At 52.7% G+C, this 14,674-nt stretch overlaps 5 protein-coding genes across 5 annotated transcripts; 2 read left to right on the top strand and 3 right to left on the bottom strand.

Moving 5' to 3' along the window:
* Positions 1 to 29: 29 nt before the first annotated feature.
* LTS14_000789 (uncharacterized protein) lies at positions 30 to 1,127 on the bottom strand (the record flags this gene model as incomplete). Its single annotated transcript, XM_064833500.1, has 1 exon — positions 30 to 1,127. The coding sequence occupies one exon, from the start codon at positions 1,125 to 1,127 to the stop codon at positions 30 to 32; it is 1,098 nt and encodes a 365-aa protein (XP_064698461.1).
* Positions 1,128 to 3,939: 2,812 nt separating this feature from the next.
* On the top strand, positions 3,940 to 5,700 carry LTS14_000788 (uncharacterized protein; the record flags this gene model as incomplete). Its single annotated transcript, XM_064833499.1, has 3 exons — positions 3,940 to 4,277; positions 4,331 to 5,388; positions 5,450 to 5,700. 3 exons carry the CDS (start codon positions 3,940 to 3,942, stop codon positions 5,698 to 5,700), a joined length of 1,647 nt encoding a protein of 548 aa, XP_064698460.1.
* A 521-nt stretch (positions 5,701 to 6,221) lies between these two features.
* SEC65 (signal recognition particle subunit) lies at positions 6,222 to 7,227 on the top strand (the record flags this gene model as incomplete). Its single annotated transcript, XM_064833498.1, has 2 exons — positions 6,222 to 6,780; positions 6,860 to 7,227. 2 exons carry the CDS (start codon positions 6,222 to 6,224, stop codon positions 7,225 to 7,227), a joined length of 927 nt encoding a protein of 308 aa, XP_064698459.1.
* Positions 7,228 to 8,008: 781 nt separating this feature from the next.
* LTS14_000786 (uncharacterized protein) lies at positions 8,009 to 10,406 on the bottom strand (the record flags this gene model as incomplete). The annotated part of the gene is made up of 4 exons (XM_064833497.1): positions 8,009 to 9,376; positions 9,614 to 9,687; positions 9,737 to 10,011; positions 10,108 to 10,406. 4 exons carry the CDS (start codon positions 10,404 to 10,406, stop codon positions 8,009 to 8,011), a joined length of 2,016 nt encoding a protein of 671 aa, XP_064698458.1.
* A 3,644-nt stretch (positions 10,407 to 14,050) lies between these two features.
* LTS14_000785 (uncharacterized protein) lies at positions 14,051 to 14,614 on the bottom strand (the record flags this gene model as incomplete). The annotated part of the gene is made up of 1 exon (XM_064833496.1): positions 14,051 to 14,614. The coding sequence occupies one exon, from the start codon at positions 14,612 to 14,614 to the stop codon at positions 14,051 to 14,053; it is 564 nt and encodes a 187-aa protein (XP_064698457.1).
* Between the last annotated feature and the right edge of the window lie 60 nt (positions 14,615 to 14,674).

Raw genomic sequence — 14,674 nt, 5'->3', positions numbered from 1 at the left:
CGCAAACTGCCAGAATCATCTCATACGTTTCACGCTTCCCTGAATTCGAGTTCTACATAGAGGGGAACATGGTCGCTTGGGCCACGCTCTGCAGCTGTCTCGAGCATCCCTGCTGCTCTCAGACAATCTTTTAGTGAGCGTGACACTACAATCATGTCTACCCTATCAGCACTTGCACCAAATACCTTCGTTCTTGGGTAGTACGTGTAGCCTCGCTTGTCCGGATGTAAGTGGCGGAAGGAGTCAATCATGCCTAGTCCTGGAGTTGGAGGCTCGCCCTTTTGATCAGCCGTGGAGTCCTCGTCGCCTAGTGAGAGATTCTCCGTCGAAGCAAAGAATTTCTTCTCGAAATCAACTCGGTTGATAGAGTGCTGCTCGGGACTCGTCCGCAACCTGGGAAAGCCATCAAAGGCAGACCGTGCTATATTGATGTCACCCGCTATGACTATGCTGAAGCCACCGTGCTCAAGCGCCCGACACTCGGCCGCAAGCAGCTCATGCACGATCAGTTTGCGGTCATGCCTAGTTCCGGTCACCCTTCCTGTCGAGTCTTTGTAAGGAAAGTCTGTCCCATTCACGGCGTATACACAGAATATTGCGAGCCGCGGCACCGGCCCGAGAGCTTTCGTTTCCACCACCAAGAAACGACCCTCTTGATCCCAATCGACCAGCCTCAATTTCTCTACGTGAGACTCAAAGAAGTCTCGGCGGATGATACAAGCGACACCATATATCTTTCGACCGAAACCTCGAGCATTGTGCGCGTCCGACGGCAAACAGACATGACTCACGTAGTCTGGCTCGACACTGTCGCTGGGCGCGGAGACTGCTTTCTCGACAGCTCTGATTGTCGCTCTGTCCTCAGGATGGATCTTGACCTCCTGTAGACACAGCACAGTTGGCCAGTCCTGCCGACGAAGAAAGTCTCGCAGGGAGGCTTTGGGGACCTCATTATTGCCATTCGGCTTGAAGAAGCTCGCGATCGATGGCTGCAGATATGGAGAGATGCCATTGACATTGTGGCTGAAGATCCTCAAGCGATATGTCGACAAATCCGCAACTGACTCTCCAGATGTCTGAACCAGCTTGCGCCGCTTCGATGGCGGCGGCGATATACTCGCGGTCATGGTCGATGCAGTGGACTTTGGCCGTCTGCAGTGCTGGAAGAATTTCTCGAAGCTTCGCTCTGAGGACCCATTCCTGCACGACGGTTCTCCTACTTGTTTCACACTTCATGCTACGATAGCCCAGTCATATGCGGCTCCATTCGAGACGACAGCACATAGTGCCAAGCGATTCAACCGACAAAGATGTGAGATGTGAAGATGGATGGCAGTGATTGACAGTACTTGTTGCCCCACACGAAAATGACGCGAAGCGACGCGTCGCTCTTTCCCGACTTACGCACCGGCCGTGAACACTGCTCTGACTGACACACATTTATTGATCGGTATGATAACACGCGTCCAACATTTACGACGGATTGATCTAGCGGAGATCGTTCCTTAACACACCGGGCATGTAGCGACTTCTCTCAGGATTCTGGACTTGGCACGGTAACACTGCTCCGAGCTCTCAGCGTATGAAAGGATGCAGCGATGACTTGCGCCAAGGTCATAGAGCGAGTATGGAGCAAGCATGTGTAGTATGAACTGCACTGTACGGCTAAGTTCTCCAATTACTGCCAGTGCTGTCGAGCTTAGAAGAGATCGACTGCTGTTGATCTTGGTCGATGCTAGCCCGCCTCTCAGTAGTTCTAGTGGGCACCATGCAGCCACGCTCTACGATGTCTACCCATCTACCGCCGAAGCCACCAACGGCAAACTCCGCATGCCATAGAGCAAATCCGTACCCAATGGACGTCGTGGAACAGTGCGCGCGAGCACTCCCGAGAGATTGACATCGCAGTCATGTACTTTGAATGAGACTCATCGGCACGATTCGATTCCATCTTGGCCAATGAAATATCGCTTGCAGGGAGCATAGCGTGCAAAGCAACGTTGGCGAGCCGCTTTGCTGGCTTGGACGGCAGGGTTGCAGATTGTCCACAAGCCGGTTGCAATCGTCACATATCCCAAGCGCAGCGTTCGTGGAGAGAGTCACTCACTAGGATTCAGCGATCCGGGAGGTTGCAAGCTGCAACAGACTTGCATGGATGTCTAAGGAGCAAGCTCCGCGGCAGAGGTAAGATACAGCTTCTCCCTGAGCAGAACGAATAGCGCAGGAGATCGGCTATGCAGATGCTTCCATTTGATGGTCCCCCTCGCTGCGGTAAAGCAGGCGCACAACATGTAAGTACAGGGCGAGGTCGTCGGCTAATATTGTTCGCCCGTTCTCGGAGAGCAGTCTCGCGTGGACATCAAGGATGGAACGCGATCGTGGTAGCACGATTGCCGCGCGCCATCCGTTTACCCGACGTTGCCACGAAGATCTCTTGGTATTGTCCTACAGTCGCGGATGTGGTCAGTTCACAATCCTACAAACAGCTACATCAAGGACAGAATCGGCACGAACGTTGACATCCTAAACCATGCTCGCGGATTGAGTGACACAACTACACAACTGGTATCATCAGCCTGCGAATGTTGTCAAATACGTTTACAAGAGTACATGCAACGAGCAATTCGTCCTTATCACCCCATCTTGCACGTCTACTCCGGACCAGCCAGAAGATAGCTTGTTCCGTTCCTGCACAAACAACGTGCTCCCTGACACCACCCATTCTAATGCTGCAGTGGCTGGATTCGATGCCACCAAGCACGGTGGATGGCAGCACTTCAGCCACAGGGATGCGAGATCATGTTCACAAGCTGGCCGGAGAACAGACCAAGCTGGCTTAGTTGGCTGCAAAGGCACTTGTCGATCTTCTGTGGTCACGGCGGATGCTGCGCTCTTTACGCTCACCTGCGGCGTCTACAAAGACATCGCATGGATCGCGACGAACACGTCCTATTAGGTTTGGGCAGCGCTTCAAGAGAGTGCTTATGATGTGGAGCTCCTGATTCACTGTAGCGGCTTTTTACCTACGCTAGCTGCAAAGGTATGTTGCGAGAGATAGCTTGGAGTCGTGGTACCACAGCGGCTAGAGGAGGCTCCGCAGACCGCGATCTAGATTCAATGTTGCCGGCGGATGCGGCAGATCGTTACCAGAAACTCTGTTGACAGATCCGCAATCCCGGGAACTTGGTCAAGCTCAAACGTCGGTTCTGCATGCCTGGAACCGCAGATCTCACGCTCCAATATGGATGCATGAGCTTCACGTGTATCCGCCGCTACACCGCGCAACGTACTCACCTTACGATCAGCATGACCAGCCGGAGAACACTACTTCCCGGGTCCTGGTACGGTATTTGCCGTGTGGACAAATCACAGAGCTACGATTTCTTTCGATGCCTAGTCATGTATGCATCGTGGCTGCGAACTTGTATAATGAGAAATTGGAATTTTATTGCAGCTTCCGATGTCGACACTGGGCAAGAAGCCACAGCGTCATCATCGGATTAAGGGCACGTAGCCGTCGATGGTGGTACAAGATTGTCACATACAACTCAACCCATGGCTAGGATAGCATACCACCACTCGGACCGATGAACTCAATATCTCAAGTCTCCACATGCCGTCGGTATGCCGATCGTATGAAAGCTGACGGCCCGAACACAAGATCCTGCGCACTAGTCGGTGGGATAACCTTGTTCTTAGCTGAGCTTCGAAGCCAAACTCGAGCCGACAAACTGTTCAATGACTCGTCGAGTGGATTTGGTGGAACACACAACCCTAGCCAGCATGTGCATCAACATGGCCAGCGATCAGTACAGCAAGCAGATCATTGGTATTTGTCATTCATGATTATCACCTCATTCTTATCAAGGCATCACGATATTATCTTCCAGTCACCTTCAACTGTGTTCATGTACCCCAGCAATTTATCTCGACTCCAAGATGCACCTTACAAGCCCTATCGACGACGTCCGCGACGGTCAAGACGATATGGTCGTCCCGACCGCAGGTATGGTACCTTTGGAACACAACCCCAAGGAACCGCACAAGACCAGAGCGACCATCATGAACGATGGAAATGCTGTGGTCGAGCCTGCAGCGACCAGTAATGGTGCTACGCAACAAACAGCTATCTCCTCGGTCCTGCATCGATCTCTACACCACGACCCATTGCGAGTCGTCTCTGCCGAAGGCAGTCATCTTCACCTCAGCAACGGACAGACAATCTTCGATGCCACAGGTGGAGCTGCCGTCTCTTGCCTAGGCCACGGCAATGAACGGTGAGTGTGTTGCGCAGGCTGCATATACATGGATGCTGCTTACACCCTTACAGAGTCCGAAAGGCCATCAACCATCAGATGAATGAGGTCTCTTACTGCCATTCTCTCTTCTATGGAACCTCAGCCGCCGAAGACCTTGCGACTCTGCTCATCGAAAGCACGAACGGCAAGATGGCCAAAGCCTTCTTCATTAGTAGTGGAAGTGAAGCCATCGAGGCCGCTATGAAGATGGCCCGCCAATACCATCTGGAGAAGCAACCTGCAGAGCCAAGTCGAACACATTTCATTGCTCGGCAACAAAGTTACCATGGTACAACACTCGGCTCCTTGGGTCTCGGTGGCCACGTAGCCAGACGTGCTCTCTTCGAACCCTTGCTCAGTACCAACACAAGCCACGTCAGCCCTTGCTACGCATACCGGGGCTTCGCATTCCTCGACCATGAGAAATCGTACATTCGTCGGCTCGAAGCCGAGCTGGAAGCCGAATTCCGGCGCATTGGCCCTCAGAACGTCGCCGCCTTTGTCGCCGAGCCTGTGGTTGGAGCTGCGCTAGGATGTGTGCCGTCTGTTCCTGGATACTTTGAAGCTATCAGGCGTGTCTGTGATCGTCATGGTGCACTCCTCATCATGGATGAGATCATGTCTGGTATTGGGCGTGTGGGTCCGAGGCCTTCAGAACATTATCCAAAGCCGCTTCATGCATGGCAGGACCCTTCTGTTGGTGTAGCTCCGGACATCATGACCATGGGCAAGGGTTTGGGAGGGGGTTATATGCCCATCGCAGCCATGTTGGCCAACCACAAAGTCATTGATGCTTTGCGGAAGGGCGCTGGAGCTTTCAGTCACGGTCAAACCTACCAAGGACATCCTCTTGCTTGTCGTGCAGCTTTGGAGGTGCAGCGGATTATTCGGGATGACAATCTTGTGGCTAATGTACGGAAGCAAGGAGCGCTACTGGAGAAATTGCTGAAGGAGAAGTTGAGCTTACATCCTGCTGTCGGCGATATCAGAGGTCAAGGTTTGTTCTGGGGTATCGAGTTTGTAACGGATAAGACTACTAAGGCACCATTTGACCCACACGAGGCTGTGGCCATGGGAATGCATGAGTTGGGTAAGCATATTCCAACCACAATATTTCATACATGGGGACCGCAATACTGACCATGATACAGGTATGCAAGAGCCTTACAATATCTCCCTCTACCCAGGCAGCGGTACCGTGGACGGTAAATCTGGCGACCACATCTTACTCGCTCCTGCTTACACAGCCAGCGAGGATGATATCAGACATATCGTAGACACGACGGCCCACGTCGTTTCACAGTACTTTGAGCAGAAATACGGCGCCAAGTTCCGGATGCACAAGGGTGGCAGCGCACCGTTGGAAGCCGGCCTTTGGAGTTATGGGCAAACGCGTGGGTAAAGCGGCATCCACTGGGTCGGAGTTCGTTGGCATCAATAGGTTTGAGTAATGAAGCACATCAGAGGTCTGGTACAATGGTTCAGGGTAACGAGCAAAGCATGAGTTCTGGACGAGATATGTCAGAGCTGGAATTAATATACACTTCGCACGGTGCTGCATTGCCCACTGCATAGCCGATGCTCGTTGTACTTTAGATGAATCGAAGGTAAGCGACTCGGCGATATGCGTCCAGTCCCCGAAGTCATGGTGCTGCTGCACCACAGTCACCATATGACGCTCTGCGTCTGGACTCGATGATATTGCAATGTCGATGTGCATGTCAGGAGGCAAAGGAAGAGGAAGATGTTTCGCCGCAGTCTTGGCGCTCTTGAGCCCCACGATCGCCCCCACCCTTCGACCTCAAACATGGCCAGCGGCTTTTATGATTGCATGTGATCAGCGAACATCAACGACAGAAGCGCTTAATATCATTCTTCTAGGAAGAGGAATACCGCTCGCACAAACACCTCCCAACCGACATCATGGCCAATCCACGCATAGAAGAAGTAGAGGACGACGACGACTTCGCCGACGACCCGGAAGAAATGGACGTCGGAGACCTCGATGCCTTTGACTTCGCCCGACCCAAAGGAAACCTCGAACCTGCTATGGACCCTTCAGCCTCGCAGATCAATCCCGCAGACATCCAAGCGATGCTCCAACAACAATCACAATCCCAACCCCAAGGACGAAACCAATGGTCTCCCGAACAAGCAGCAAACATGCAAACCAACCCGACAGCAGACCAACAACGCCAAGCCCAAGAACAAAGCAAGACCTACCAATGCATCTACCCCCTCTATTTCGACTCGACACGGTCAAAAGCAGGGGGCAGAAGGGTGAAGAAAGAAGATGCGGTGGCCAACCCCTTGGCGAGGGAGATAGTGGATGCGCTGAGCACGATTGCGCAGCAAAAGGGTGTACCCCTAAAGATAGTCTTCGAGCCGCACAAGACGCATCCGAAGGACTGGGCGAATCCGGGGCGGGTGAGGGTGTTGGTGAAGGAAGAGGGAAAGGCGATCAGTAGTAAGATTGCGAGTAGTGAGTTGTACCCTCGATGCGATTGGAATATGCTTCTATGCGAGGACTATGCTAATAATGCTGTGCTTTACTCTGCCAGAACACTACCTCTACACCCTAATATCAACCTACCTCCGTGCCCACCCCACCACGGCTCAAACTCCAAACAAGTACCGTATGCAGGGTATGCCTCCTTCGAAAGACGGTGCACCGCCTCCTGCTCCCGCGGTACCAAGAGGATTTAAGATCGGAAAGATATTACCCTTGCACTCTCCTGCGCTGAGTGGGGGTGGTGTGAGCGATAACTTCTTGAAGGATATGATGGGTGAGATGGGCGGACAGTTGCCGCCGGGTATGGAGGGTATGGCTGGTATGTTGGGTGGTATGGGAGGAGGATTTGATGGTGCGGGAGGGCCGAGTGGCGGTGGTGGACAGCAGAAGAAAGTCAAGGATAAGAAGAAGAAATAAAGCACGACAAATGATGAATGAAAAGAGCCGAAAGTCACAGCATGCACTTGTCACCCAAGTTCAGTCCTCAGTCAGTCAGAGCGATCGATATGCTGAACACGTCTCTGGCAGCCTCGATGGACGATCCAAGAAGGCTGCCTCAGTCAGTCGTCTGCGAAGCCACCCCAGTTGAGCGTCAATTCCACCTCCGAGCCAATCCGTGGAAGCCGATCAGGGCAAAAGGAGGAAACAAAATGGCAAAACATACAGCAGCAGGCATTCGCCAGTCGTCACCGACCTGACTACTACTCTACCGGTTCGCAGCTTAAGTACAGGAGAGCGGACGGGATCCTCTGTTCTCTGCGACCTATGGCCGTATGTGAAGGTTCCAGGTTCGGCAATGGACTATGTGTGTCAATCCGGTGGATGTACGATTCTGACCGCAAGCTAGGTCTGCTGGCAACATGTGGTAAAACTAGATCGCGTGATATCAAAAGGTTGACAATGTGTACAGCAGACTTTAACTATCCGCCACATGTCTTGACATGCACATGATGTCTAGTAGTGTATCTCTGTCAACACGAGCTCCGTAGGCATCAAGCACGGATGAGTTCTTTAATGACTGTCGCCACCATTCAGCAAGTTCGAGACCCGTATCTCGACCTCGACCTCTGTTGTGCATGACAGTAGAAGCAGAACTCACAAATAGGTGAGCTGCCATTCACGACATGGTCTTTAGGTCGCTGCAGGCTGAATTATACATAAGCCGCACCAGTGCTTATCACAGCGGGACCCGGGGTTATTAGATGATGATAACATCAGCAGCCTCGTTGTTCGCTCGTTCGAGGTGGGCGAAAGTGCAACCAATCCTCTCGAAACAAGGGCAATCAGATATGTAATGTTTCATCCGGAGCACAAGCCAGACTGTATCATATTTGCTACTGTCGTGTCCCGGCACGTTGGACTCCAATGGTTCTCTATTGGCGATCGCAAGTAGGTGTACATTTCCTCTCGTGCCTCCAATCGACTGCGTACTCTCAGAGCACCCGTCTTCTCCGCAATCTGGAAAGCACGGAACGTCCTCTCCGTGATCGAACAGAATCTTGGAAGCCTCAGCATCGTACATGCCAGTCCGGACATAGCCACGTAGACGGACGTAGCCAGACTCGATCGTTCCCGCCACATTATTGTTCTGGTAGGCAACCTCCACACTCATAAGCTGGCAGATCACCTCAGCAATCGCCCGCATGTGGTATATTGGATCGAGAATACTAAGCCACGACCAGGAAGGCGCGATATAATCCTTCGGTCTCGGAAGCGGACTAGCATACCGTTGGCCTCTGGAGTTGCGGACCAAAGGTGGGTCTACTTGCCACAAAAGGTCGTGCATGAAGGTGGACTCCCAGAGACCTGCTAGATATCTTCCAGGTGGGATGCCACTGGCTTGACGTCGGACTCGCGTAGCGGCGGCGATACCAGCAATGGCGGGCAGGCGATCCTTAGGGTAGGTTATGCTCAGGGCGCTGTATGTCTCGATCAGATCGGTCCAGTCCCAAGCCAGTCGAACCTCAAGATCTTCGGCACTAGCATGCTGGGGGACAAAGCTGTTAGTCCACCTGGCTTCACTGTCTTGCTCAACAATGGCACCGGTGTCATGGGATGCCACGGCCTGACGAAGGAGTTCGAAGTCAGGATCCCATGGCACTTGACCACATTCACAGACGGTTGACTCGTTGCACTCCAGGCTAAGTTCAGACGGTCCAAAGTGTAGAACACGTGGTGAAAGCAATCGCTCTTGGTATACCCACGCTCTTGTGAGCAGAGGAAATGTATCCTGTAACTTGCCCTCGAAATCGTCGTATAAGTGAGAGATTGGAGGGCGAGCGTGGACCATATATGGTTGTCCATCAGGTCCTGTGCCTTCGAAACTCATTGTTCCATTCTGCCGGACATTACACCCAGCGTCCCCAGATACAGCGCTCGTGGCCGCAATGCACACTCGGCAGCCTCCATAATACTCCCCCATCTTTGTCGCCTCACGAGCCCAATCTTCGGCATCATCTTGCACGATGCAGAGTGAGTCGATCCAAAGATAACGCACGCCTATCTTGCGGCAGAACTTGATGGCATCTTTGTAAGTCTGATTCATAAGTCCCCAAGGGATTTCGTCCTGCAGTTCAACCATGTTCGCTTTGGTTAGTACAAAGTGGCGAGTAGTGCCCCGACAATGGCTCAGACAGGCATATACTTGCTGTTCACCATCAGTAGTGAGCAACTTCAGCATTGGCAAGTCTGCTGTTCCAACAGCAATGATTCTGCACGGGAGTGGCCCAGGTTTCGCCACTCGACAAGTTCGGTGACTCTCTAGGCAGTGCATGATAGTGTCATGAACCCATGTCACACTGACATCTTCGAAAGCATCGCCCAGGAGTTTATGTCCTGTAGGCATCCCTTCGAAGAGTGTTGACCTGTTGACGGCATCTGATGTCGGTCAGTTCGGTAGGCTCGCAAGTCCTGAGAAGCGACATACCCTGAGCCGCGAAGAGAATACACTCTCGCGGCATATGGCGGGCAAATATGGACATTTTCAGATGTTCTTTTCGAATCTGCAACTTAATGCTTGCAGGCCCGTCACTGTAGAAGGCCTCACCCACGTAAGCCATTATCACGGTATGTAGGTACGCACATCTCAAGCAGGTCTCGGCGCTGCGCGTGGCCAGCAGATCGCGCTGTTCGATCACAGCCGTCGGTGCTACAAGGAAGTCGCGGCAGACGACACAGGCGGATGTACCAGACGAAGAGCAACTGCAAGTAATCAGATGGTTCCTATAGTCTCCGCCAACCCGGCTGGGATATCGTGCGCAGTTGTCACATAGAGTGAACAGACACCTATTGACTTACAGGCGCAGCATACCTCCACAATTCTCGAAGACATCATCCAACTCCATTAGGGGGTCAGAGTCACCCTCGTGGGCATCCCACAGACTTGCCCGGAGTCGATTGCCCTCGAGCCATAGATCTTCTACGTCGTTCTGGAGGCCCCTGCCGCTAATCGTGAGCATGCCATCGTTGATGCCAAGAATCTCCTCCAGGTTCAACGCAACGTGCTCATAATCTTCACTGCTTTTACTGACTTGTACATCTGCTTCTAACCAGCGCTCGTCCAAGGTCACGTTGCGAGTGGAAGTGCTGAAGCGCATCTTGAACGAGTGCTCCGATTGGACGATATCAGTGCATTCACTTGTGCTCCCGGTCTTCTGTCAAGCAAAGAGATCTCTCAGGGTACCGCTGCCAGGTAATGGGGTGCCCCAGTGTGGCGGTATGCTGCTTCGCAGTAACGCCTTTGCCGGCAGTACACTGGATGCAACCGAACTGGCTACAACCGAACTGGCTACCAATCTTTCCTCATTTCGTCCGCGTTTTCCCCTCCTTGAGGGATTGCAAATCTCGGGATTTAGTGTAGATGTAGATATCTTGTAACGCAGTTCAGGCTTGGCAGTACGGGCTTCCATGGAACCCCGAGCATTTGTGCTTGACCCACCTCCAGGCAGCATCGTAGCTAACGCTGTAGTGGAATTGCACGAGATGCTTCAACAGCTTTGGACTGCGCTGCTGATGACACCATTGAGATGCTGCGACCCCTCCACTTCCTAATTGAAGATGGCTGCCTGTGCTCGATTCTTTGCACTCGACGAGTTGATCTTACACTTGCTATCACAGGCTGCTACTGCTACGCTAGTTACATGCTATGGCTTATGCCAGAAGATGCACCACGTAATTGAACAGTCCGAGGAGCTGCAAAGAAGAATGTTCCTCTTGCCCTCACACGATATTTCAACTAGCGACATCTTCGAAGTCTCGCTGAATCCTATCCGCTTCAGCCATTTCGGGTTCACTGCATCTACGCCTGATAGGACGCCTGGACCAGACCATGACACTATGCGCGGGGTTGAGATTACCGCTCCCAGCTACCACACACTGTTTAATCTTCCTTGGGCACGCCACGGTCTTGATAAAGCAGCAACGGCTCGGCAAGCGTTCACACGCCCAGAGGCATCATGGCGACGCATGTGCGTTTCACAACTTCCGATGATGCAGATGGACTGGACACACAGTTGGCATAGTACGAATAACCGTGTTGCCCGATCAGGCGCCGAAGTGTCTTCGAACAAAGGTAGTGGGCGGCGCCGAAGCGACAAGTCATTGGTCACCATGGGTATGGTTTGGGACCTCGTAGAAGCCGCACTCGTGAGGGAATGCAGTGTCGAGCTCTCATTCGTGATAGGCGATGCATCGCCTCATGCATTAGTATCCAGGTCTGATCCAAATGGCTGGCGCAACCCGCACGTCCGCGCCATACCTACAGAGCACCGACGACCGTTAATCAATTCCGAGCAAACATGGCTTGGCGGCGGACCTTCAGTCTGGCAGCGATTCGCCGTTCCGACTATGACCTGGCAGATCAGACACGAACCTCCGGCTTCGGCAGAGACCGAGGAAGCTAGATGGAGATATTTCGCGCAGAGTGATGATGGAGCAATGTGGCTATATCGAGACATGAAGCTGGATGCCAATACTTCCAATTGGCGATGGTCACTTAGTGATGGGTGGCAGAGTAGCGAGACGTATCTACGGCATACCTCGAGCGGCGGGTCATTCCGAAGAGGATACGTCAATTCGCCCATTTCGAGACGACCAAGGGGTTGAGCTTGTCCTTCGAGAAGTGTATAGTTGCGTGAACAGCTGCGCCGAGCAGGGCACATCATGATTTTACCGCGGGTGATATCCAGACACACCCTCGAAGTCCATCAGGAGCCTTTGGCAGCCCAAGGAGGCCATCCACTTGATCCGTCATGGCACCAAAACTTTCTGTATCAACTTGGCATCGCAGTACAGACTCGCTTCGAGCCGCCTCCTACGAGACCCTATCCCTCCAGATCGGAAGTCCGCGAAGCCGGCGTTGAGAGACCCCAAGCCCTCCGTTCTACCGACTGTTCTAAAGAGAAATTTACTTCGCAAACATCTCCCGACTAGTAAGCCACACATGACCAGACACCTCGTAGTTGGGATCCCAATAATGGAAGACCTTTAAAGTCTTCAGCTCGATACTCTGAACAAGAAGACACATTGGAAGGAGACTTTCCTCATCTGCTGCTAATGCCAGGTTCTACCTCCTCCACTCCGCCTACCATCTCGCCTTTTTCCATCGTTATTCCAGCAGATCTACCGAAATCGCAAAGGCTAAACATAGTTTCTCTAAATGCACGTGCGAAGCCATGCAGCGATGGTATGGGCGGACGGAGGCGAGAAGTGGAAGCTACGGCAAAAAGCGACCTGCCAGGTAGCGGTCCAAAAGCGGAGGTTTGTAGATGCCGATAAGTTTTAGATGGAGCAGGATCTTGGATAGCAGGATGCTGTGCTTAGTCGATTGAATGGGAAGGGACTGGTCTGAAACTTGACGGTGAAGGACTCATCAGGCGACCGGTGCGAGTATGATCTCATACTTTGCGTCGGAGCAAGCGTAATGTGACTTGCGAGGAAAATCAGACCTTTTCGGGCTTACAAGCCATTTCCCCATTTTCAATGCTCGTCTCCGCAACAGCAGCAGTAGGAGCACGACCCCACCACAGGATCCAGCCCCAACTCGTAATGCCGGCTGCGATCGTCATGACCAGGGGTCCTACGAGCATCTCAAGTACTGATAGCACGGCCGCCACGCCACCATTAGTGCCAGCCATGGCCCGTCTCGAACTAGCATTGTAGAGGTCCCAGAGCATAACAAAGTCCCTCAGCAAGCCGGTCCAAGCGATCATCATCATACTGGCGGAAGAGGTGGAAATCAGGCGTGGGCTGAGGAAGAAAGCGGTCAGCCAGATTGTGGTCCAGGCGTTATATTTGCATTGCAAGGCTGTAATCTTGAAGGTAAAAGGGTATCGCGCTCAGTAGGCCGACGAAGCAGCCGATGGGAAGGCTTTCGTGCCAGACGATGTGTCGGAGGGAGGGCTTGGTATCGCGTGGCGAGGACATGTCTTCAGTCTGGAGATCATGTTTCTGAAGATCCTGTTTGTGGCTCATGATGAGTCTCCGCCCGTGGTGAGCTGTAGTAAGTTTTGCCTGCCCGTCTGGTTGCTTGCCTGTCTGGTTGCCTGCCTGTCTGATTGCCTCATTGTCTGCTTGCCTGTTCAAACGTGATGGGTTAAAGTATGTGTGATGTATACTTGAACATCTGGGTGCGCCGCGAGCGGGTACTGCCCGCCTGGCCCACTTTCATTACGTGCACAAAGTCCGAACTCTGTCTGCCGGCTTATTCGGTTCGTGTTGAAAGATAATCAGTACGCTCGTGTGACGCCTGTATGCGTGCCAAGTAGCGAGTCAGGTGCTATCTCTCAACAAATTGCTCGCAGCGCGGGTCCGGCTTTGGGCGCGCAAGGCGATCTGTAATAGAACTTACGTCATTAGTGTACAATTCAGTCCCTGTTGCTGTGTTAGGCAGCTGTGGTCAAGTAGCTGTTGAGCACACTACTGTAACGGATGTCCACCCAAGGAACACGCAGCGCTGCCAGCAGACATTGTCTGATTTCTTCGGGAGGAGCTCAATACTGGTCGAGGCCAAGTCCACACCCAAAGCTCATAACATACTACTCGACGGTCTGGCGCGTGCTCCCAAAGCGCGTACTTGCCTTCGGATTTCCAGTTATTACTTGAGCAAAACTGCACTGCTCGGTGGAAAGTCACAATTGATGAGCTGGTGGGAAGGCAATGACGTCGAGCTGCTGCATGAAATTCCCCAGGAGGTCTTGAAGTTGTCCGTTTCCGAAGGGCTGGCTTGAGCTCCATGAGTACCTTATGTAAGCGCCACTGGTAGCTGGACGCAGTTCCGTAGAGTCAGAACCAGAACATCCGTCAGATAATCATTCGTGAACTCAAGACCGATCCCACCTGACTTCCTTGCCACAATCTCAGCTTCGCTGGCCCACACAAAATGCTGATGCTCCGCCGGATCAAGTCTCACCACCGGCAACGCTCCACTATCGACCCTGATTCTGATAGCGAAATGAAACCGCGCCACTCTCCGACCACTTCTCACCTCAAAGTGATAAGGTTCACCAACCACAGCATCAAAGCGAGAAACCTTCAACCCAGTCTCCTCCCGCAGCTCTCGAGCAGCACCATGGAGAATGCTGGGATCTTCGTCATCGCAGGCTCCTCCTGGAGGCTCCCACTTGTTCGGATGCGAGTCGCTGGTCGCACGCTGAAGGAGCAGAATTCGTGGTTCGCCTCCAAAACTTTGGCTCACGACAAGCACGCTTGTGGCAATATGGCGGAAACTCATATCTGGACGCAGCTTCAGGTATTCCTGCTTGGAGACGGCGAAGTCCTGGACAGAGTTATCGTGGTCAAATGCCATGGTTTCAGACTCAGACTCAGCCATGAATACACTTGGGCCGGTGTTGAACGCATTAGAAGC

This window comes from Recurvomyces mirabilis, assembly GCF_035927965.1.
Source record: "Recurvomyces mirabilis strain CCFEE 5264 chromosome Unknown scaffold_2, whole genome shotgun sequence".
In the NCBI taxonomy this organism is placed as follows: domain Eukaryota; kingdom Fungi; phylum Ascomycota; class Dothideomycetes; order Mycosphaerellales; family Teratosphaeriaceae; genus Recurvomyces; species Recurvomyces mirabilis.
This window is presented reverse-complemented; position numbering and strand designations above follow the sequence as displayed.